General features: G+C 41.3%; 1 protein-coding gene across 1 annotated transcript; it reads right to left on the bottom strand.

The window, feature by feature from the left end:
• Positions 1-205: 205 nt before the first annotated feature.
• On the bottom strand, positions 206-24,677 carry retreg1 (reticulophagy regulator 1). Its single transcript, XM_071538219.1, has 9 exons — positions 24,481-24,677; positions 22,075-22,181; positions 20,223-20,253; positions 4,461-4,578; positions 3,798-3,882; positions 3,013-3,135; positions 2,500-2,570; positions 1,049-1,172; positions 206-735 (listed from the first exon to the last, which is right to left on the bottom strand). The coding sequence occupies exons 1-9, from the start codon at positions 24,675-24,677 to the stop codon at positions 206-208; spliced, it is 1,386 nt and encodes a 461-aa protein (XP_071394320.1).
• Positions 24,678-26,323: the final 1,646 nt, after the last annotated feature.

Consider the following 26,323-nt stretch of genomic DNA (forward strand, 5'->3'; position numbering starts at 1 on the left):
TCACTTCCACATTTCATAGACTGATCACTTCTCACATGGGTGTTGTTAGCTCTACAGGAAAAAGAAGAATGGAAACGCTGTTTTCTCACAACCCCAACAGTCCTCTCTGAACAGACCCCCCCATCTCCCCCCATCACCCCTCCACTTGTCCTCTGTAACCCGCTGCGTCTCCTCCTGCATCTCGCCCACCGTTCCTCTTCCTCAATCAGTGGCGCCCGAGGAGTTTGGAGAGGAATCCGGCGGAGGGCGGCTTGCTGCTCTCGGCCTGAGCCTCCTCTTTGGCCTGGGCCTTCTCCTCTCCCAGCCCCAGCTCCCCTTCCAGTTGCTCCAGCTCCGACTGGTCCAGCAGCTCAAAGTCCTCCACCTCGCTGTCCGACTCCTCGGCCAGCTCCAGCGGCAGCAGCCTGGAGGATTCTGGGAGTCTCGACCGGCCCGGGTCTTCGCTTGCCGCCGCGAAGCCGACGGCGGCTTCTATTCTCTCCTGGATGGCGGCTGTGACCGCGGCGGCGATGACGTCGCCCGCCATCTGGTTGACCAATTCGAGGGCCTTGTCGGTGGGTTGGTCTTTGTACGGAGGACGTGTATGCTTGGATTTGATTGGCTGCTGTGGATGAGGGGGAGGCGTGGGGAGGCCGATGCTGAGGTCGTCATCGTCGTCGCCGTTGGTCGTTATGCCGTTGTCAAGTGAGGGGAATTCTGGGAGGCCGCCGGTAAATGCTTCTTCTCTGTCGAGGTCTGTGAGGTTGGAGAGAGAAAGCCAGTAAACATTTGGTGGACAGGAAGTGGCCGAGTTCAACATCAACCCAAAACAAGCACAAACAGACCAGTGGAAACAGGGATGTTGTTGAATTTGTTGTATCTTCGACGTTGAATGTAAACATTTAAAGTAGTAGCTGTGTTCGGTTGGGCGTGAGTAAAAACAAATGAATGTGTAGTAATTTTGTACTTTGATTTATGTAGTGCTGATTGTGTGAAAATAAGCACAACATTTTCACAATATAGTACGGCACAGTTAAAATTCATATTTAAACCCCATAGTAACACCTACCCTCTGAGTTCTCAGTCTGTGGCGTATGTCCTTCTGACAGGTTGAATGTGCCGTTGTCCGTCCACGTCACATCGGACACCTCTGTGTCGGATACAGACATTTCCTTACACGCTGTGGAGTCCAGCTGTTGAAGGGAAACAAGATTGAGACGTTAGATGTAGTTTCCAAAATACAGAGAGAGCTGCTCTGGTGTCCAAAATTACCTTTTTGATTCACCTGCCAAGGACTGGTAAACTAAAAAGATTCACCTGCCAAGAATGATTTTATTTTTTACTAGACAAAATAATTAATATATTTTTCTTAGAAATCTCACCCAGCATTTTGCATAAAACCAGGTACTGTGTGTTAATTGAAAAATTGCTCACTCACTTATACAGTGGATCAAGTTTGTGAGTTTGTAATGTAGTGAATGTTTGACTTGACTGATATCAATCCTCAAGTAACTTTAGATGAACATGTAGGCAGCGGAGAAACAGCAGGACATTTTTAAATGCTATCGCTTTGTGCAGAGCCAATGTAACAGGCAGCCAATCAGGAGCCATTGTTTTGCTTTGATTTGATTGGTTCATGGTCAGAGAGAGTGTAGAGAGAGTGGTCATTCAAATGTTATTTTCCCCCAAAATCCAGTGTGGCCGGTGACCCTTATTGATTTTATCTGTCAAAGAGATTTTACCGGCATTTGGCGCTTGACAGGTGTTCATTTTGGACCCTGCTCTGGAGGCAGAAATAATCTCACTGGTGGAGTTAAACCTCAATGGTCAGAGCCAAAAAAAACTGTTTTCCAGAGCGCAAGTTAGCTAACTGGCAAACTTCAACAGCAAAGAAGAAACTCTGGTCAAAATATCAATAGACAAGCATGTAAATCATGCTAAGCTGTGGCCAATTTAGCTCTATGAAACCAACTACACCTCCCCTGCATTGCTGTTTTGATGTGTGCTAATAAGGTGCTAATCAAAACACAGCCAATCAGGAAAGGGGGAAGAGGTTAAATTACATCACCGATCAACAGGAAACTCTCTCCCAAGTCTGATGAGGTGTCACTCAAGTAAATGCAGCTTTGGGATCAATACAGCCAATCAACATTTTTTTGAAATTTCATGAAACAGACTGACCAGCTGAATCCAGGTGAAATCTCTGATTCCATATTGATTTCACCTATTAAATTCACTTTATTTGTGGGTACAAGATGGATTTTCAAGCCTTGAGACTATTGAGACAGTACTAGGAGGATAGTGTTGATATTTTGTACACTCAGTGGATTTAATCAGTCGCTGTGTGTTTGGCTGGAAGGGCATAACATTTACAAAGCATCCTTTGGCGTACAGTTCGGTAAAGGGCTTGATGCAGATGTGGATCATGTGTATTGAATTTCAATACGCATGACTGAGGCATAACTGACTGTGACTGTCAACAGAGGCATAATTAGATTGAGGGGAGATGAGATTCCCAACCTTGGGAAACATGGAAGAGAGGTCAGCCTCGATGCTCTCATTCTCAGTCTGAGCCTGGACGAGTCTCTTCTCTGAAATGGAAAAAAACAGAGATGTTGTTGGATTTGTTTTCTAGTCCAATAGTGAATCTAATACATTTGAAGTGGTAGCTGTAGGTCTGGTTGGGTATGATATAAACAAATTAAGCAAGTATTTGACGGACGGCAATGCGCAGGAGGAGGCCAAGTTCAACATCAACCCTAACAAGGAAGTGATGTGTTTTATGTTCTGGTTTGTTTGGAATAAACTGAAGAAGAAGAACTGGGTAGTTAGCATGAGCAGCGATAGCCACCATGGCTGAACAGAAAGAAAAGAGAAACTGCATCAACAGAAAATCCAAGCTCCGCCCACACTGTTTGATTGACAGGGGATCTCTGGGAAGTGCAGTGCAGAAACACCACAGCAATGAGCGGTTAACACCAAAGATGAAGACACATTACATCTCATATTTGTCACATATTTCTGATAAGTTACCGTGATTCTCTTTGATTTTCTGAAGGAACTCCCCGATGCCGAAGTCCAGCTTCTGCAGAACTGGCTCCAGCCACAACCCAAGATCATGAGATGAGATCAGAGGCCACAGGAAGATGCCCAGCACTGCAGAGCAAGGTCAGGAGAGAAAATAAAAGGGAAGTTATAGGATGTGTGTCCAGAAAAACCACTAACATGCATGTTAGTGGCTTATTGAGTTTACGCTGAGCTACACTATCTTCATGATGTAATTTCATATCATACATCATAGGATGTTGGCATCAAACTGATAGGGTCTTGTAAGGGGGAAACATAAATGTCTACTTTTTTGAAAATATAATTGATTCTTGCTTAAGTTGGTGGTTGTTTGCCTGATGATGATCGCCTACTAGAGATCACAGTTCACCCACCTTATTATTTACCACTACATCACTGCTGCTGACCAAAAGGAAACTGCAAGAAAAACACTGAGGCAAATGTTTCCAAGGTTGCATAGCAGCACAGACAATTAGGGTTTTGTCATTTGGTTCCCATCATAACAAAACCAATTGTCACTATTGACTGTGAGTTTTTCCATTAAAAGTGGTTGTTCAGGCACCGTGGTAACAAATACACAAATGTTACGCAACCATCATTCAGCAGTATTGGATGATATATTAAGCCTTTCATTTGTGGAGCCCAATGTGAAATTTCATTGTATTCAATTGTGGCACGCTAAGAGCATACAAAATCACTGTTCCTCATTGCGATGAAAAGGTCTATTCATGGAAGTTGTTCAGTCGACTCACCGAGAATATAAGAGATAACAATCCCTGGAATGTAGCGTCCTAAGACGGCAAAGAAGGTGCACAAACTGCAAACCAGCAAGCAAAACTAGAATGGAGAGAAAACAAAAAATGAAAATGACACAAAATAATCTGAGATTGATATAGTGCTTCTCCAGTGTCAATGTATTAGAAAACAAGGCAATCTATACAGATCAGTGCTTTTCTCAATAACGTTCTCAATCCATGAATCAATCTTTTTCACATGGTCCCCCTGGTTTTGGAAGTGGCCGTGTGTTTTATTGAATACAGATTTCATCTTATCCTCAACTCTGCATGTTTCCACACATTTGATACGTTGATGCAAATGGTCAAATGGCATGAAATCGCATTTTAAGAATTTCCAAATTTTAAAACAATTTCCAAATTGTAAAACAAATCAATACTGATACTTTTCAAAATTCTGAAAATGCAATTGCGCATCATTTGACCATTTCGTGTCTCTACCAACTGAAAGCATGAAACCATGTAAAATCACCGTCTATGATGAAATCTGTATGCTATGAAATGAATGGCCCAAATACCTCCAGAGAGCAAGACAACCACATGACTTCTCTGTTCAGTTGTGGTTAAGTGAGTGAAGAGTTCAGTCAGTCAGTCTGGAGTCATCGGCCGTCTCTGCCTCACCTTGCCAGGGTTTTGCTGTTTGAAAGACGACGTCTCCTGCAGGAAAAGTCTGAAGGAGTCGCTGAGCTGCGGTCCGATCCCAGACCTGCTCTGCTGGCCAGAGTCGATGATCTCCCAGCTACAGGAAAACAAACACAGAGGCGTCATCAGTCAAGTTCAAAATGAGTCACAATGACAGTATGGCCTATTTAACCAATTACCAGGCTCCAGTTGAACTTTTACTGAACTGAAATAAATGACACAGCACCAACCTCCCCACAGTCAAAATGCCAATGATCGTCTTTATTACAATTTCCAGATAGACAGGTCTTCTAATACCACCAAAATGCATTATTAAATAAATATTACAGAGATAGAGACATAAATATGGATATTATTTTTACCCTCTTCAATTGAAGAGGTTTGTTTGGAGGCTTGAAGTGTTAGGGTTAAAATATAAATAAAATAAATTAAATGCAAAAAAAAACACAAAACAGCGGATTAAACTGGTGGGAGTTGAGAGAATCTGAGAGTTGAGAGAAATGTCATCATCTAAGTCAGGTTTAATCTATATCTATGAAACTGACCCAACACTTAAGTTGGCAAGATCATTATACAGACAGGTGGCAGATGGGCTAAAAGTGCCTTACATGCAAGGGCGCTGCTAGGAATTCCGGGCCACCTGATGAGGTATGAAACATGACCCCCACCCTTTTGCGTCTAACTTAGTACAACATTACATCACCAATTTGAAGACCCCCCTCCAGCTTAGGGGTCCCCTGAAATTATCTCTGCTTTAAACCCCACTAGCAGCCTTCCTGCCTGCTTCACATAAAACAGCTGTAGAAGGCACATGTCTGGCCCGTGTGGAGTTCACGTGCAGCAAAGATATGAGTGTAGGCAATTCAGGATAAGGGCAGACTCATAAATTAAGACGGAGAAGGTGAGCACAAGATTAAAGTCATGCATTTACAAACGGTACAACTGCTGGTCTCACACTGACTGACAGTAAGGGGGCTCCAACATCTCCTCATTTGCATGATGGCATAGGTCAGGTGCTATCAATAGCACCGTGTACAAATTAAACTCTATGTGGGCTATGTGGAAAAAAGGTACACAACCCTGCTCACCGGGTATTTTTAGATGATTGGTAAACCAAATCTAAAGTCTATTTTGTGCGTTTGTTGGCATAGGTGACATTTACACAGGGGACACTGGGGACATGTCTCCATCACTTTTTGAAATGTCCCATTCTGTCCCCACCACTTTTTACACTTCTTTTAAGCGATGCAATCAGCCACAAATCGCATCTCAGCAATGTTTGTTGTTGGTTTCCGTCAAGAGATCTGCCACAGGTAATCTGTGGCTCTTTCAGATAGGCAGTAAGACAACCCCAGCCAATAGGAATACCTTCTGGACTGAGAGCAACTGCCTGACCAGCCAATAGGAATACCTTCTGGATATATAGGAATAGGAATGGATTCAGGGCAAGACAAAGCAACTGCAGCTTTAGCTGGTTTGTGTGAGAAGGAAGTAACAGGAGCCACTGCAGTAACGCAGCAGAGCGAACCTGGTTAGAGATGCCAAAACTTTTCTACTTATTTTGCGTGGATTCCTTAATGGCAATAATGGCACAAATAAATGTATTCCTTAAAGTAAAAATTTTGACAATACAATTATCTCTAACCTGGTGGGATGTCAGGTTACCAAAACTTCAATAAATGTCCAATAAATAAGCTACTTTTGAGTCCATCTGACTTTTGTTTACAAGCCCTGGTTCACTTGTAATTGGGCAGTGTGAACCTAAACATGCAACAAAGGAAACAAAGAAAACAAACTGTAGGTGTGACAGTGGGAAGAGGGCCACAAAAGGGTTTGTCAGATTAAATGACAATGGCTAAATTTAAGTCCAAGTGAGGGTGGAGACCACATGTCTTGTCAAAGCAGCTGTCCGGGACACTAGTGGTGTGAAATCACCATGGAGATCTGGTTACCGCGACAGGTTCCCGCCAGTTAACAGAGCTGTGAGCTTCCAGTGTTTATTGAAAATGGCTGGTCTTGTTCCATAAGGGAGATTTAACATAGCAAAGAGGCAGCAGTCAAATAAATGATGGGAAACACGGTATCTTTCATCAAAAGGGATGTGATTATTACATTTTAAAACTGTCTGTAGGTCTGTATGTGAACAGTTTTGTTCCAAAATGAGATCCACCATTTGAGAAAATCAACTCTGACAAAATGAGTGATAGAAAAACGTGAAAACAAATTACGGTATTTGTTAAAGGACAGTGGGTAACCTGAGTCCTTGTTGACATAATGATAACACTTTTCAAGATGATGATTAACTTCAACTGATGTATTTTTTCCCAAAATGCATCTCTAGTATCTCTAGAGCTCTTCAGTTGTTGATTAGTCTGTAATTGCGTTATGGCCACAAATGTGGCTCTTTTGCAAAGCTGAAACCTTCCATATAAAGCCAAATAACTTTTTTTGTTGTTGTCGGCATTCACCTGGTCAGTTTATTTCAGGGGAAGAGCAGAAAGAGCAATTTAAAAAAAAAATGTTTTGCATACACAGTCCATGAACTATCTGGCAAATGTAGGGATTTAACTGATACCTAACTTATCCAGAGTGACTTACAATCAAACCAAATATCAATTCCTAGATGGCAAACATCAAAGTAGCCATGTAATACATTGAGTGAGCCTCAGGTACTAAAGTGATTTGACCTCAGTGACCCTGGTACGGCACTTTTAAACACCCACTGTGTTGACAGGTGAGCTTCAGGAACACAACGTGGCTCTTAACAACTCTCCACCCATTTAATCTGCTGTTTTCAAAATGACGAGTGAGCAGGTCAGCCTTTACGAGCCGCTTGAAACAAAATCCCCCCATGTGACACTGGGATGACTGACAACTGTATCACCCTTTATAACTTCTGAGCCCACCATTTATGACTCTAGAATCCATTCTAAGGAGCGGACGGCAGGGCGGCCTGGTAGTGAGGGAGGCCGTCCTGTAACTGGAGGCCACAGGTTCAACTCCGGCCAAAGTGTCTGTCAGCAGCCAGGTGTCCTGTCAAAGTGTCCTTGAGTAAAACAACAAACCCCTACCTGTTCATTCCTTGTGAGTCACTCTGGATAAGAGTGCTAGCTAACATGTAATGAGTGTACCAGGTAGAGAACTGACTTTGACAGAAAAACTATGTTATTTACATTTCAGAAAAAGCTTCAATTTACTGTGGTTGTTTGTAACAGATTCCAAATTTATCCCTCTAGCTGGCAGCTCTTAAGGAAAAGTTTTGGCTTTCAAAGTGGCGCAAATTAGCGTTTGTTGGCAGACACTGTTAATGGAAATCCTGTTAAGCGATGCCCTTTTCCCCAAGTTGACTCTCCCGCCCACACACAGCTGTTCAACTCCACATTCACCTTCATCGCACTGACTTGTAAACAGGACAGGAAACTATTTTGTCCACCAGCCACAATGGTTCCAACATCCCAAAATGCAATCCCAAAAAAGTGAATTATCTTACCAGTGTGGGATCATACTGGACATGTATTGAGAATATCTGGTAAGCCTTTGCTTGTCGCACAACACTGTATTGTCTGCTAGAAGTGCTAAGCAGCTGCTCAGCTAACGTCAGATAACGTTATTGTGATGCGCTTTTCATTTCTCCTCACTAGAAGCACTGTAGGCAGCGCTTTTTCCACACAAAAAAGTGCTACATGTGAGCACAGCCTAAGTGTACCGGCCAACTGACCATTCAAGAATGTAGATTTGAATGGGAATGACCGTCCTATCAATTAAAAATCTATTGAGACAAACTAAACAAGCCAAAGCCAAAGTTTACCATCATTATTGCTGATGGCTGGCATCCCACTCTGCTTGGCAAAGCTCCATCCCTATATTTCCCTCCTGAACCTGTTACCCTTTCTCCCCCAGACTCCCCCGCAACCCTACCCCCCCTGATCAATCCTCAGCTAGGTTGCTCGGAACAAGAGCAAGAGGCCAAGGGAAGCTACAGTATCTCACATACACCCCCCCCTCCCTCCCACCCGACCCAAACACCCAGCGTTGTCTCACATAACCCTCGTGACGAAAGGTCAACTCGCTGCTCCCCTCTCGCCTTCCAGGCACATGCTTCCCTAGGAGACGGGTTTCCAGGGAAACTCGACGGACCGAACATGTGACAGCGTTAACGCAAGGCAACCGGTGAGGACCGGAAAGGATACGAGTTTCTCCATTCCACGAAAGACACACCTCTCCTTGGAAAGAGCTGTAAACGTTCTTGGATAACAGACTGAAAGGTGTTTCCAAGTCCCAGATCGATTGGTATGTGGGACAGTGGTTTATTAAAGACGCTGCCTGGGTAAACCTCTTGGCACTGCGGTTTCCCTTTGGAAAAATCAGGGAAGTTCCAGTGCGGAAAGAATCTCTTTTCTCATTAGCAGAATCTCAGAAGCTCCAGAGTTCAACGTTAGATGTTTGCTTTGGACAACAGTTGCTCATATTAAGTGAAAGTTCGGTTCCAAAATTAGATATCCACCATTTGGAAAAAGCTACACCCACTCTTACAAAATGAGTTGGCTGACTGAATCCTTTATATTTTAGAGATACCAAATAATGAACTTGGGGTAATGATTTTTTTTTTTCAAAATTTTGAATTTTCAAATTTCTTCAAATTAAAACAGAGTTTTTACTGATGTATGTAAGACCATAGGAATAAGACAAATTTTGCTTCAGGATGGATTTATTTTCCCTCTGTCTCTCTTACAGCCTCTGTCCTCGGGGATCTTCTACGAATTACGCCTGGATAGTTTTTGGTGTCAAGTTTAATCCAGAAGCATTTGCATGGCTTGTGAGAAATAACTGTTGACCTAATACACACGGGTTGCCAAGCCTGAAATTCTTCAATCCTACTGTCACATGCTGTCTGTGCTCAAAGAGTCTTATAGTGACTATTTCAGAAGTTATTTGCATTGCAAGTGAACAGTACGGATGTTTTTGCTGCCATTCCTTGCATTGTTTGTTCCTGTCTGTATACCAATAAGAGTTTGGATACCAAGAAGAGAATATATCACATTTTAATACTCCAGATCAGTGTAGACCACCGCTCTTGCCTATCTATCTATCCATCCGTCTGTCTGTCCATCCATCCGTGCCTCAATTCATCTACCTGACGATTCTTTTTCACGGGAGTCTGGACACTTCAGTCCTTGAATGTCCTAAGCCGATGGCCTCGTTGACAACAAACACACCAAACGACTAGAGGCAGGGAAAGGGGAGGGGGGGGGGGTTACCATACAAGCAGCTGTTGGACAGCCATCGCATTTCATCCAATCAGTAATCTCTGAAACAACACAGGGAGCAGCGTGTCTGAGCTTCTAACAAGCCCAGTGATGGCGCTTTAAAAATAGAGCGAGACAAACAATGCAAGGAATGGCGTCAAAAACATCCAGGCTGTTCACTTGTGATTGGGGAGACGGTAAATATGTTTACCCTCCTGTCTGTGTGTCCATATGATACAGAAATCTGAACTCCCATGCAGCTAATACCTGTTTACGTTCTGTGTATGAGCAGCTTCACACTGACAGCTGATATCAGTAAAGTAAGAAACCAAAGGCCTAGCTGATCTAGTTTACAGCTAAGTCTACTGCTTAGCAAAAACCATGGAGCCAAAAGCTCCAAGTGATAAGATGCCAATGTTATTTACGCAAATGGAGCAATGATGTGTACTGCTTTCCAAGAAGATCCATGCCATGTTGTTGATGTTGATTTGTTTGGGTTGAAGCTGAGAGTTAATCAAGCCAGAAATCTGGCCATTTTGGTCAAATGTGTGAGCTAACTTCTTCAGATGGGGTAAAAAAAAAATGAGAAGAGGGTCAATCACTGATCAAACAATCAAAACACAAACAACAATGAAAAAGGATTGCATCCCATCTTCTATAGCTTTGTAACTGTTGTCAAAAGAGAAAACAAGCCAGTCTTTTCTAGTTTGTTCAACAGAGCGCACCCAGAGGTGCTGTCGTACCTCAGTCCTGCCCCGCGGTCGTCAGGAGACATCTCGAGAGCTTCGGGTACCTTCGGATGATTTGCTGATGCTACTAAAGGCAGCCTGACGCAGAAGATGGTGATGATGGTAGTTTTTTTTTTTTGAAGGAGGAAGCGAGAGAGAACTAGAAGTGGTCCGTCCCAGCAGCAAAATCTCCAACACAAAGTTAGGGTCAAGCCAAACTCAGGTTTTACGTGCCACACGGTGCGAGAGCAGCTTGTGTTTATCTTCAATGAAGCCCGGGTTTGAGTATTTCAAGCAGGCTCGTCTAAAAATAACCTGGTCACACTACATTCCAACAGGCAGCCATCAGGAGGACAGAGGGACTGGGCGGGGGGGTTTGGGGGCGTTAGAAACACTAGACCCCACCCCACCCCTCGCCCACCCCACCACCTCCCAACGTCCCAAACACACCTCCCGTTGTGGCAGTGACATGGTGTGGATGGATGGGGGGGGGGGGGGGGGGGGGTATGCTTGCCTCATAATCTGTCAGCGATTGACACAGTGTTGTTGTGTCGATGACAGTGTTTCCCACAGGTTGGTAGTTTACTTGGGCGGGAAGGGACAACACATGCTGTTTATTCCTCCATTTTAATAATAATGGACTTGACTGGCCATTACTTGATTAACAGTCATTTCAGTCAATTTTCAGTCGTGTGTTCATACATGGGTACAAGGGTCAGCATCTCATCTTTGTTCAGTACTTAAGTCTCTCGCTCTGTTATAAGCTAATGAGGCTAGCATCAGCTAGCTGATGAGTATACTCCCATCTCATTATCTTATAGTTTGTTTTTTAACAAAGATAACATGCAGCTAATTAGAGCTACACAATTAATCTAAAAAATAAAAAATCGCATATGAACTTCAGTTTCCAAATCTCAAGAGGCTGCAATTATTTTATCAGAGTGGTAGGTGCTGAAAATGAACTCCTAAACATGGTATTCTCGTGCTGAGCTCAATTTCTGGTTTATAAATTAAATTGCACATTGTAAAAAGAACTTTAATTGTATTCAAACAAAGCAAATCTTTTTTTTCTCTTTTTTCAATGTTTCTTGTTGGCTAAAAAATCATAAGTATTGAAAAAGGCCAGTAACTGACTGATAAGATCAAGATAATGAAACCGAGAAAAAATACCACATCTTCATTCATTATCTGCTGTCCATACTGTCTACATTCTGTACCAGTATTGTATATAATCTACTAGTAGTTAGATTCACCATGAGCTGATTGTAAAATGACTATATATGTTCCTATAGATCGGCCAGCAGTCAAGAAATCCAGTTTTATCCCTGAGTTTCTTGTGAAGTCAGTAATCGTTGTTATGTTATTATATTATTTCATATCACTCTTAAAAATAAAGGAAAGGGAACCAATGTGGGAGGGGGGATATTTATCCTCAAGTTGTGTGTGTGTGTGTGCGTCATCAGCATCCCTCCTGTGATGTTGGTTGCTTACGTCATTTTGCCTGCAATATGTCTGCCTCATCTTCTGCCAATGATATTTCTCTTTGAGTACCAGGTTGTATCCGTTACTCTTTCTTCACAGCATGTTGACGGCCTATCAGGATACGAGTACACACGCTTTCTTAGAAGTTGTGCAAACGTGATCTCTCAGGTGCTAGCACCGGTTTGGTTGCTACACAGTTGGTCCATAGTCATATGGTGAACATAAACAAGACAATACTGTCATGTAGTGGTAAATAAAAAGGAGCGTTAACTATGGCCTCCAGTTAGTTTTCCTTTAAAAGACATTACCCTTATATGCCTTACATCAGTTTGTTACTAGTTACTATAATGTATAGTATGAATTGTATTTATAATAAATATTTATGTGAGCCAAAGCTGTGTAAATTGAGTTTAGATAGGTTCACCCACCACTTCATCTTTGATCAAGTTCTGTAATTGTTCACCATAAATATACATATTTTCTGACAAATATATTACAATTTACAATTTCCCATTTGGCAGACGCTTTTATCCAAAGCGACGTACATATGAGATTTTAATACAACACAAGCAAGGATCTAGTCAGGCGAGAACAACAACAGTAAGTGCCATAAGTGCCATATTAACAAATATTTTTAAAAAATATATACGCTTGGCCAATCAGTTTGAACTTCACAACCATGCAAACAATTATTTAAAGCATCTGTGTGTAGTTTGTCTAACTCTATAATAGGAAAGTGTGATTGTGAGCTGATAAAACAAAAAGCACAAGAAGATTTTTACACCATGAGGCTGCCCTCCATATTTTGAATCAGTATGACTTCATCACATCAGTTGACTGTGATGAAACACTCATGGCCGGTTTGTTGGTTTGTTTTCCAACATCCAGCTACTCCAATCAGAGTTCGCCTTCTTAGGCACACCCCCCGCCTTCCCCTGTTTCGAGAGATTTAATTGGCTCAATGCCTTGATGTCACGCCTCTTTGGAATAATCAGTTCCGGCAGTGGGGAAAATAGCTGTGTCATCCTAGCTGCTATACAGATACACACACACACACACACACACACACACACACACACTCACTCACTCACTCCCTCTCTCCCTATTTCTTACTCTCTCTCACTATCTTACGCACGTACACACTCAGTCTCGTCTCTCTAACACACACATATACAACTAAACTCCCTCATACACACATACATAACTCTATGTGTATCTCTCTCTCACTCACACACTCACACAAACTGCTCTCAGGTTTCACAACCTGCTGGTGTTTACTCGAAGCGGACACACCAAATAAACAAAACATACCCGTCACGTTCAACATAACAAATAACTAAGTAGTAATAGTCGAAGATAATAATCACATCATATCTGTGTTTTCATGGATGTGGTTTGGACTAGTATATTAAGATATATCACTTTCCAAAATAATATCTCCACCATCTGAAAAAAAAAAATGGACGCCTACTCTGAAAAATTGGAGGGAGAGAAAGATGTATAAAAAATGTTGGCTTTTATGAAAATTGTATTTTGTATCCTGCTTTGGCAATATTGTTTTTGATAAACAGCGATGTGAGCTAAGTTGTTGAATTGAGGAAGAAAGAGAGAGAGAGTTCACTCGGCCCTCTCTCTACCAGCAGGATTTTACCTGGTCTAGTTCTCATAAACGGCGAGCTGCAGGGATTTCAACCCTGGCATCCGACCTCATTGGAAAAATTCACAGAACAAAGACTGAGTTGTTTGCGGCCATAAGTCCATAAACAATGCAAAAAAAACAACAGCAGGCAGGTATTGGACTCACAGTACACATTTCTACACAGTGCATATGAGGTGAGTTCTGCCGGTCACCTCAGGACAGGTGATCAGAGAAGAAACCACAGGGTCTGAAGAGTCTGGAATTACAGGGAAAAGTAACACCAAGTATTTGTTGTTGTTGCACTTGTTTTGTGCACACCAGTCATCAGGGCGGTCCGACCGCATTCACACCGCGAGCAACACGATCAACAAGTCATCGGAAACTCATTAATTTCCTAAAGCAAAGTAGGGAGAAGTACATTTCTCTACACATGGGGGGAGGAGTGGAATAAAATCTCAAATTAAATTAAATCTGCCCATTCTCTGAATAGTTTTAAAAATCAACTGAAAAAATGGATGCTGAGTAAGTTAGTATAGTGAAACATCTTTTCTAGGACAGTTCTAAGTTTGGACTGGTTTCTGAACTTGTGTGTTTTTTTAAATTATTTTCATGATTGTATAATATTGATGTTTTTATTAGGTGTTTTAGTGTAAAAATGGGATATTAGTAGCATATACAGTTTTTCCTGCCTGATGTTCCTGCCTGCCTCCTAGCCTAGACCTCAGGACCGCAATGGAAATAAGTCATGTGACTTTATTGCGATATCCTGATGAATTTTAGTACTGTATGTACATTTGTATATTGTATTTTAATTTATCGAATACAGTCAATCAATCAATCAATCAATAGAGCTGAGCAAAGCTGACGTGTGGACGCTCAACAAGCTTATCGGTCTCATTGGTCGTTAACAGCCAATCAGATTTCAGTGCTTCTGTGTTTTCCTTAATGACGTGAATTCACTGGCATGTGTAAAACGGGCGAGAAGTTGATGCCAGTGTTTCAAGGCTTCCCAGTTCTTTACAACGTCTGTTTGAAAGACTACAGGAATAAACGTGTCAAAAATGATGCTTATGGGGCGTCCTGGTGGCTCGGTGGCTCTAAGGTGCGAACCATGTAAACACAACATCCTGGATTTGAATCTGGCCCAAGACCTTTGTCGCATGTCATCCCCCTCTCTCTCCCAATCTTTGCTGTCCCAATCTGTCTCTCTCTACTTTAAACTGTCTAATAAAGGTGAAAATACCAAAAAAGAAGAAAAAGAAAAACGATGCTTGGAGAACGACTGCATCAGTTGTTGGGGTCGATGGTAAACTCTGACATATTTTGGGGTTTTTCTGCTTATTTTCGGTTAATGCTACCAAATTACCATTCGCCAGCTTAGCTATGTTAACTCATCAAAACAATGTAACGTTATGAAAGGCAACACCAAAGCCTTTTCAAAACTTTATAGCTGCAGACCGCTACAGAGATGCAATCGGAGCTTCTGGCCCCGCCCACAATCTGTCAGAATAGAGTGACTCATCAGTGCCTTTCATATGATTCAGGATGTTTCGGACATCCTGTGGGCTACAGTGTAGTGCTGCAGCAGAGAGCAAAGTACACACCATGTACTGGAAATGTGAGTTTGAATTCACAGTCTGACTCACAGCCTTTGTCATCCCTTCTCACTCCATTTTTTCCTTTTACTCTCTACTGTATGCTGTCTATTATAAAATAATTAGTGATAATCCACAATAAACTAAATTGATCTAAAATAAAATAAAGTAACTGATCTGACCTCAGCTTTACATCAATCACCTTCATGCCACATGTAGGGATTTAAAGTCGTTTCCCTGATCCCAAACCAGCCCTTACCTTATACCCCACCCAACACACACACACACACACACACACACACACCCTCCCTGTTGGTTCAGACGCCCCAGCTGTCAGCATGCATTCTGGGTCGTGCGATAATCTCCCACAAGCCCTCGCCACGAGAGTTGCCCTGAGCCTGACTCACAATTACCCACAAGACACCTCTGACAGACAACGGCAGATGACAACAACACTATCCCACCCTGCTGGGAGAGAGAGAGTTAGGGGGGGTGAAGAGAAAGAGAGGACAGAGATCAGACAGAGGAGAAAGAGATAGATATACTGTAGGTAGATATGCAGAGAAGCAGACAGATAGATAGATAGATAGATAGATAGATAGATAGATAGATATTAATGTAAGAATTATGTGAAAATTTGGTTCCTCCACCACAAATTGAATTCCGTGACAATAACACAAATTGGACACAAAAATTTCAGTTAAGTTTAGGCAAATAAAACAACTTTGGTTAATGAATACTTTCCACTGTGCCACTTCAATATGGGACTACTTCCTGTTTATAGTCGTGCCTCCTTCACCTAACCATTTTGTGCTGGGAAAACAGAATTTTAACACTTTACCTGCCACCAACATGTAATTTGGTGTTAACTAGTGGTGTTCATTTCACGTATTTGTGTGAGATCCAGGTTTGAATAAGCAGGGAGGCTCCCTCTGATGAGCGTTTACTGCAACTTACAGCAGTGTCAGCCATGATAAGATGGTGACTGGAATATGGAGAGTGGATCATACTGTAGGTGAACTTAACCATTTACATTTAGAAGTTTTTATCCAGTGAGCAGGTATGGGTTCAGTGTTTTGCTCAAGGACACGCTGGCAGGATGCACAGCTATTAATGGACACAGTGTGGCTGCCAAGGCAACCGACTGTGACCTTTCCATTACAGAACAGTCGTAATAATAATAATTATAATAATAAACTTACATTCGTCATTATTTCTTTGACAAATGCATGTTCATGAATGTATCTATGGAAGCGTAATGCATTCACTTGAGAAAAAAATATTTGCCCTGTTTTTCTGAATTAATGACATAATTATCTCAGAATTCTGAGAAAAGTTTTAATGGGAAAAAAAATTCTGCTCTGTTTTTCTGAATTAACGAGATACTGTACCTCAGAATCCTGCGAGGAGCTCTCACCTGCATGGAGTAGCCTACGGTTGCTGCTGCTAATCAGCCTTATTGACCCCTGACCCTCCAACAGTGCTTTATGATTTCAAGTACGGGGTCAATACACATTTGCTTCCATGAAATCAAGCTCTCAAGTAGGAATGAGAGCTTCTCTTGGGATTTTGAGATATCTCATTAATTCAGAAAAACAGAGCAGAATTTTTTTTTTTTCCATGAAAACTTTTCTCAGAATTCTGAGATAATTATCTCGTTAATTCAGAAAAACAGAGCAGAATTTTTTTTTCTCAAGTGAATGCATTACGCTTCTGTATGTATCACATTATTTCTTTAGAAACAAAAGCTCCTTCCCCGCGTAAAAACTTTGATTTGATCAACATTTGATCACATGTTCCACTTCCATTCAGCCTTTCTAATCCCATACATTATAATTATCCTCAGATGGAAACCCAGCCTGAGGTATCTGTGTCTGCATGCCCCCAGCCTCTCTGAGCCGGCCCTGACTTGTGATTCTCCTGTCAGTTATATAACACAGATGTATTGTATCCACGCTGGCGCCCACAAATCTTTCTCACCTCCGTTGAACCCCCACCTGGGCCGCGACACCGGCAGCAGCATCAAGTAACAGATCGCCACCTTTCCAAATGAGGGCAGGAGGCCAGGCGGGCGAACCGAGGGCCGGTTGCAACCCACACGACCCCCCCCCCCCCCCCCATCCTCACCCCCACCCTCCCCCAGCCGCCTACAGTAATCTCTGGACTTACAGAGGAACTGGCGGCTCGAAGGCAAACCAGTCCAGGTCAGCCAAATGGGTCAGGAATTCCCCAGTATGGACGGTACGCACACAAGTTAGCAAGGGTGGAAGCAATAAAGTATATTTACCCTCATTGCTGTAATTGAGTCGCTTTTTTGTGCTTTTGAAGTCTAGTTTTTGCAAGAGTTTTGTGCCCTCTGCCAGCACTGCCCCCAACAACCTATAATGGACTTATGCTCTTATGATCTATGCTCTTGTTTCCTGTGTCCCTCTGTGGGAATTTGTTTGTTTTGGTGACTGGCTCTGTGCCTCCACATGTCTCTGTATTTGCTGGATGTTGTTTTCAACTTTTGTATGTGTACAGGCTGTGGAAACAAATTAGAATTACAATAAAGAATCTATCTGTCATTGATTCTTTTTATGTTTTCTTAAAGAGCAAGTCAACACTAAATCATAGGGCAGAAAATCATTGTTCTACTGCTCTCTATCTGTAAAGCATGTTGCACCTCAATTAGTGATGTCAACAGAGGTCTATTGTATCAGCTGTCAAAAAGGCAAAATACCTGATTAGACATCAGTGATTGAGGTGTGGCCAGAAGTGCAACATGCTTAAAAGTTTCAACCCACAGAGAGCAGTGCAACAATGATTTTAAATTCCATTGCAGAGTACAAATTTTGTAGGCACTGCAACATAAACTGGACAAGTTACAGATAAGTGAAAGGAAACAAGGTAATGAAAGTCAGTGAATGTCCTTGGATCCAAACCCATGGCTTTGGCCTGTTTCGATTTAGAGTTCAATTTACACCAATGTGTTCAACTAAAATAACCTAATTGGAACTCTGTCCTCTCATTCTTTTTGCATTGCATGGGAAAGATCACATTTTATTCCATTCCTTTTTTTTTAAGTAACTGGATAACTTTTACTCTGAGTACATTATAAATTAACTACATTTCACTTTTTAAGTAGATTTTGTATTTCTACCTGACTACAATTTCAGCAAATTAACAGTACTTCTGCTTGATATGTCATAATATTTCCACCCCTGCAATTTAGTTAGTTACTCCAGTGTTATGATCTTGTATCACCCTATAATCAATGTGTTCACTCTGCAAGCAGCTAGCAGAAGCATGTAGGTCTGCATAGGTCTGCTGACTGGTGTCACATTTTTATGGAGGACATTGAAAATGTCAAAGTTGATGCTTGAGGTTAAACTAAAACAATAAATCGTGCGCAAGTTCTAACATCAAGCTAAGATATATTGTGTGATGTTTAAGGCTATGTGGTGGATTCTGAATGTCCATATTGTCACCTGAACAAAGCTTCTCTATTAAACTTAATGAAGACGAGGCTCCACCAAGTGGTAAAAGCTGACATTTGGAGGTTTGGAAAGCTCTAAGTGAAAAACCCCACTGCTCTCACCCAGTAAGAGAAAGTATCCTGGTGTGTAACTCCAGGCAGATCACTCAAGAAACATCGTCCACACTCATAAAATCCTGTGTGGGCTTACTTCATTTCCAAAATTTGCCATTTTTCATTCATGTTATAGACACAAAAGATTAAAAACAACTCACATAATACAGACTTTTCAGTACTTAGGCCATCCTGCAGACTTTTTTTTTAGGATCGTTATATGTTCTGCATGGATAAAAGAATTGAAGGAAAATCTGGAAATTTTCTTCAACCGACATTTCATCCGTCATAGACTCCTATAGACAAGTTATCCACGAATCATCTAACTGAGAACCAGTTGTTTACAAGCCACTGCAGTCTGCCTCTACATTAAATTAAATCAAATCAGAAGTGATTAAGGGATTGCTGAAATTAATTAGTATGTCAGAAACAAGTGTTGACATGATGAAAAAATGCAAAACACACTTGGCTATGCACACATCTATACATCTAACTATTAAACATTTTCTACACTACGTGTGGAGGATGAAATCTTTTTGGAGCTTTGTCAAGATCACAAATATAGCGCTGTACACGGTAAACATGTACACGCTTGTGTATCACAGTATCTGATTCTGCAACATACTACATTGAGACCAGCCACGCAGTGCATGCCACAGTCTCAGTGATTGGATATTAGTGTTGGGATTGGATTAGTTAGCCATGTGTGATCCATCAGCTCTACAGGTCCGTAACACATGATACTGGAAACCATCCAGTCGAGACTCAGAGACGAGACCTTGTACACTCTTACTGTAAAAAGAATCTGTGCGTCTGGTTTGGGTCATCACATTTCTGTTGCTTTTCAACACAACATACTGTATGTCAGCAGTGCATTATTCAAAATACAGAAACCGTTTTAGGTCACAAGTATGTATCAGATTGCCGTTTTAGCTATACATACAATTCTTGGAGGCAGAAATATTCTCATTGGTTGAGTTAAACTTAGGTGGGCGGAGCCAAATAACCAGTTTTTCTGGCTAAGTACAACTAGACTGAAGCGAGGAGGAAGTTAATATTATGAAGCCTAGCGCTCTAAACTAACTGATACAATCTAGCCATACTAAGTTATGAAGGTTAGCTAGTTAGCTAGCTGCTGACCTTCGACCATCATGAATGCCATGGTCATGAATGAATTGAGAACAAAGTCATTGCCATTTATATTTTTTATTTATATTTTTATACATCTTTTATATTATATTTGTATTTTTGAGTTTCTTCGATACCATCCAATTTTGCCACTTCGCTAACTCATGCTATGAAAAAGTTCTTTGGCCTCCGAGAAATATTTGTAGAGCTAAAACTCCAATCTGCAAGAATGTATTTGAGAACATGTGCATTTCCTTTGAATGTCTAAGTGTGTCTACAAGGTATAAGAGGTAACGTGAGGAGTCTGACTATACAATATATATAAACACACACATGCACTTCAAGATCCTACCTTCCAGTCATGCTGCGCCATAAGTGAGCTCCTGTGGAAAAGAGGAACTCTATTATTCATCATCATTAAGTACTAGATGGTCACATACAGCTGGAAAATGCATGCTTGCAAGGCTAATGCAACATGGACATTTTACTTCAGGAGAGGGGACACTTTTAGATTTTAGTTGGTTATTTTTCTTCATAGGACAACATTGTGCAACATTGTGGAGGAAAAGTTGAAACTTTTTTCTTTTTTTTTTTTTTTCATTTTGACAGCTACCTACAGGCTTGCATCTGAGAGTTTCCTATGGCTTCAGTGGTCCAAGTTCAAGTTATATTTTACATGTAAATCTGCACCAGGCAAGATTTTTGTAAAAAAAGACATCTTACTGGACTAAACCACAAAGTGGGGCTGCAACAGATTAGAGCGTCCCATCCTCAATAACTGAGACGCTGTAGATTACAACTACTGATGGCAAATCCACAAAGAGGCAAGCTGCAGCTGCTTTGCATTCTGGTCTCTCTCCTGCTCCTGTGGGTGGAGAAATTGGTCTCTCTTCTTCTTCTACGATGGATTTCTCCCTGTATGATTGTTGAACGTCTCTCGGTGCAAAATGGCGGCTCTAGAAAGAAGAAGCCCTCGCTCTTTGATTCTGAGGGACTGACACCAAAAACCTGACGTTTACTGCTGATGTTTTAGATCGCTGAAACATTTTCTGATATCAAACTCCACTGTAGCTGCTGGAAATATCTGGAGATGACGTCACCTTGTCTATGATTGGCCAGTTATCCATGAATAAGAGAAAGAGGGAGAAATACACCAAACAATAAAATGGACCCAGAAATCCAAGATACATCACCGATAGCCCTTTTACAGTGTTAGAATGTTTTATGATGGGCTTTTCCTTTAACTGACACTCTTATCCAGACTGAGCATCCCCCTCCTGTTAACATAAAGGACAGTACTGGCTGATTATCAAAACCAAGAACGCCAAGTCGATACTCGTGTCCTTGTGGAGAACGTTCTTCCCAGGTTGTCTTGGGGAGAACGATCTTCTCATCAAAGTAAGCACAGAGAAGCTTCCTTGCAATTTGAGGTGGACTGTGTGCTTCACATCGCCCGCGTGATTACTTAAGACACACCTGTTAATTTTCCCAGCTGTTAACCGGCTCTGTAGTGTAGACTACAGCGCTGCTCGCCGTTGTCGCAATGAATCTTGGGGCTTTCAATTCATCCTCTTCAGTCAAGTCACCATCCAGTGCATCCCCGATATTTTGAGGTTGGCAAGGAAACTTCCAGGGTTTCTATCCGTCCTCCATCCTGTCGTTCTTTTGTTTTGGAATCGTACTTCGGCAGTTAGATGTTACGTAAAACGCGTCACGGAGGACACAAGAACGCACAAGAACGCGTATTGATAATCAGCCAGTGTCTTGCCTCATCCTTACGGCTCATACACCGACTCAGCAGCTCCACGGGGCTAACGAGTCGTCATTAGGCTGAGATAATCCCAAACCCTGATCTGGAATCAGAGCCAGCAGTTTGCACAAAGGGCTTAGCTGCTGCTATTGTTGTTGAACTCTAGCTCACTCTAGAATTTAACTCTGCTAGGGTTGACCTTAGCTCACCAGCCATGGATACTAAAGGTATCTCTTTGCCTTAAGGTATACTGATAGTAACTAAAGATATGCTTTATCTGTCATAGATGCAGCCAATGCAAGTGTATAATTGCGAGACGAGCTACGCAGAAATTGAACAATGGATTCGATTTTTGATTTGGATTCGATATCGCACCACAAACGCAGGGACGGAAACGGATGCATCGTCCTACTCCCATCCCCAAGACTTTAATTATTATTTAATAATTCATTACCTGTGGATCTGGACAGAGCGATGTCTCTGGCGGTCAGAGTGACGACCAGCAGAGCCAGCAGGGCGGCCAGCAGAGCGTACGCCCGAAAGGAGCTGAAGGCCACAAACCTGCAGGGACACAAAACCACACCTCACATCTGTATGCCTAGTTTGTCACAGCACACATTTGTGCAGCTTTTCACCACTCACTGCATATTTCATGTTGTGGTCGTATGTTACTCACTATGGCAGGGTTTGGCTGATCTGACTGATATTTGTGCCAATTTTCAGTTTCCTGAAATTTGGACATTGTCATTCTGGAAATTCCCAAACAGTAAAAAGTCAGAAGTATTCAGTGTTTCCCCCATAATTGTCCTCTTGCCAGGGAGGAAAAGCCTCTGAAACAGCATGTAGACCATGGGACACTAAAACTCTCCACTGAAACCCAGACTAATAGTCCAACTACTAATACCACCACCACTACTACTACAACAACAGCATCAAATACTACTACTACTACTAGTACTATTGTAGCTGAAATATTTGATGCTACTTCAGGGAACATGAGAAACCAGGAAGACCAACAATCTCTGCCACTTTCCTCTATGTGTTCAGGAAAAATAATCTCAATTCCAAAATGCTATGTGTCCATTTTGGGGGAAACAAATCCTTCCCTGAGCTTCATCATCCAGTATCTCTATAGGATCCAGTCAGTAAAAGTGTCCTTTTGTCAACAGAGGACTTACCTAGCACTTTCTCTCAAGTGGCGGATGTCTTATTTTGGAATAACAATTGGTGGATGTGTTGTGGCTCTGACCCTTTACCTCCTAACTATTGGTTGCTTGTAATACTGATCTAGGCACTCAAGCTTTTTCTGTTGTTCTGACCCCACTGTGAGTTTCTCGGGCTAAGCGACCCAGCTCAGTGTTTATATTGTAAATGTGGCCGAACCAGCAGACTAGACCTGTTTACAGCCAGTTAGTGAGCGGACCAGAGCCTGTTGTAGAGGAATGCATTAAACAGCTGCTGACCCAAATACAGGAGCTTATACTATTTACCTTAAAGCCTGGGTCCGACTGACAGCAGGTTTACCTTAACCCACCTAAAACCAGTTCACCACCTTTTTTACACTGATATTAATCAGTGTAAATTCATAGTAAACATCATAAGACGTACTATCAAACTGATGCAAATATAGAAGGACAGGGTCTTCTAAGTTAATAAAAGCATAAATTAATGTTTTGGGTTTTTTTTCTGAAAATTATTTTGTTGATACTGGTGGTTGTGATCGCTGACTGGAGGTCGAAGTTTACCCATCATTTTATTTACCACTTTTATTTACCACTTTACCACTTTTATTTACTTGATTACTTATATTTACCAGTATTATTATTCTCTGATCATGAATGCTATATTAGACTAACTGTTTCTTGATGTTGATGAAACAGAATCAAGAGGTCCCGACCATTTTGCTTGAGGAATATTGTATGAAGGAACAGATCCAAAATGCACTAACAGATTACAAAGACCCATCAAATGTTTAGAAACTTCTGCCCTTATAATGAGATGATTATTGGAGAGAGTGGTACTAATCCTATAATCGGATTAATGTTAGAAGGATATGACACAAATATCACAGCAAAAAATAAAAATGCCATAAATTACAGTAAAGTCATAATAATCTCTGTTGAATACCACAGATACACTATAGGATTATTATAGGAATATTTTAGTGATTTTTTTTCGATATTATAGGAATATTATAGTGACACCATAGCAGTTAAAAACACCATTAAGTATGATGAGGTCACTATAAACTCAATATTGGGTACTGCACACACTATAAATCCCTATAGGAATATTATAGTGTTTTTTCATTATTATGAGAATATGAGAATATTATAGTGACACCATAGAGGATAAAAATGCAAGTGAAAGTGCGATAAGGTCACTCTAAACTCACTATTGAGTAGGGAGTAGGCTACCAGTGACACACCATAGGTCCCTATAGGAGTATTATAGTGATACCATAGGAGATAAAAAAGAAAAAAAAAATACCATAAAATAGGATAAGGTCACTATAAACCCATTGTAAGTCCCAATAGCAATGTTATAGGAATATTATTAAGTGATTTCTCAATATTGGAAAACCATTGGAGATTTTAAAAACAAAAGTACAATATTGATCTAAACTACTGGGAACCACAGACACACTATGTCCCTTTTATTATAGTGATACCATAAGGGATAATAAAAAAATATCATAGCAACTCAGTATTTAGCACCACAGACACACTGTAAGTCATTATAGGAATATTATCTTGATTTCTGGGGGGTCAGTAACATCATATTATCATTGTAATTATTATTTACAGGAGCTCAGGCTTATTGAGATGTGACTCCAGTATCCCTGCGTCATGATGCTTACCAGAACACTGTATTGGCTGCAGCGAACAGGGCTGAAGTCCTGCACGGTCTCTTCCAGTTGATAAGGCTGGAGATGCGACACTGCTCCAGGCTTCCCATCATCCCCGGCGGCTTCGCCCCGCGGTCTGCCCGGCTCACCGGCCCCGGCAGCCCGGCAGCAGCCTGCCCGCCGTCGGTTCCTGCGTCCCGGCTATCCATGGAAAAAACGACCGGGGGGCCCTCCGCTCTGCCGCTCCAGACTCCACTGTCAAGCCAACCGGGATATGCAATACCACTTCCTGTCCGGCTTTTCAAAATAATTGCATAACGACCAGTTTTATCATGAGATGAGGCTTTAATGACTTTAAAATGATGCAGCAGCAAATAGTAATAAGAAAAATAGAATATAAATAGGACTAGAGCAAATGGAAGGGTATTTAAACATAATGAAACCTACAATTTCAAAATTAAAATTTATTAAGTGAAACAAGTATGTAAATCAAAGAAAAATGTTACAAATATCAAAATATATATACAGTAGGCCTATACATACATATCTATCAAATGAGAAAAATATGAAGAAAAACAAATTTGCACAGAATATGCAAAATGTGTGTCATATTTGCATGACCAGCATTCACACAAACAGAAAAAAATATCAAACTCTTCACTTTTTTTCAACTTCCAAACCCTGCATGTATAAATAGACTTCACTTTTGGGCACGCATTAGAACAATGACTAATGATTGATGAGATATTAATGTTAGTAAATGTGATAAATGATTAGATGTAGGTCACCAAACTATCAGATCAATATCCTGATGTGATTAGCTATGTTCAGTTTGGCTTCTGAATAAATTTCTGGTGATTTTTGCTTGATCTTTACTTTCTATAAAAAATACAAAGTCAAATTTGGACTCGCTTAGACCAAGAAATGGAGACTGCCACACCTAGTCATGCCCAGTTGACACTCATGAAAATAAACTATATACTTAAGGAGGAATTTGAAATAAATGAAAATGCAATTGTCCTTTATGCCATAATGCTTTTATTTTGAAGACAAAATCGCCAAACTTCCTGTCTCATCCTGTCTAACTCTGTGTAGTTTGACGCAGCTCCAGACAACTGCTGCTTGTTTTGTTGTGGTTGGGATTGTTGACGTCAGGTTTGTGCGTGTGCGTGTGTCTCTCTCAGTGTGCGTGTGTGTGTGTGCGCGCGCGCGTGTGCGTGAAGGGTGGTGATTGTTGGGGTATGACGTCATTATTATGAAGCGCTCGTCTGCTCCCCTCTAAGAAAAATCACTATAATATTCTTATAATATTCCTATCGGGCCTTATCGTGTCTGCGGTGTTCAATAGTGAGTTTATTGTGCTTCGTGGTGTTTTATCTCCTATCTCTATAATATTCCTATAGTATTCCAACTGGGGCTTATAGTTTTGCTATGATATTTGTATAACATCCGTCTAAACTATATTGCAGGAGGACTGTAGCTCTTTACCCGTTCTGGGGTAAGTCATCCTCTGGTTGTGTAGCTGTGTAGTCAAGATGAATGCTCCCTCACCATGTACATACAATGAGTATACACTATATAGTATTGTTACAGTATTATCAAACATTATTTATTCTGTATTATACCATGTGATACTATACTATGTCGTCGGATGCTTCTGTATGATTCCAGGTAGAGCTCTTCTATAGCTAACTTGTTCTCATCATCATGACATCACCCTTTGCATCTCATTACATCTCATTACATCTGGCCTGACGAGACTTTAAAGGACCTGAACTGAAGCTCTTTTCCTTTCCATATGGGAAGAATACTAACTGATGTATTTATACATTACGAATTTACCCACAAACTGTCT

Source organism: Centroberyx affinis, unplaced genomic scaffold (assembly GCF_046629955.1).
Source record: "Centroberyx affinis isolate AG114_WGS23_722 - 3 ecotype Tasmania unplaced genomic scaffold, CSIRO-AGI_Caff_v1 ptg003226l_1, whole genome shotgun sequence".
Taxonomy (NCBI): Eukaryota; Metazoa; Chordata; class Actinopteri; order Beryciformes; family Berycidae; genus Centroberyx; species Centroberyx affinis.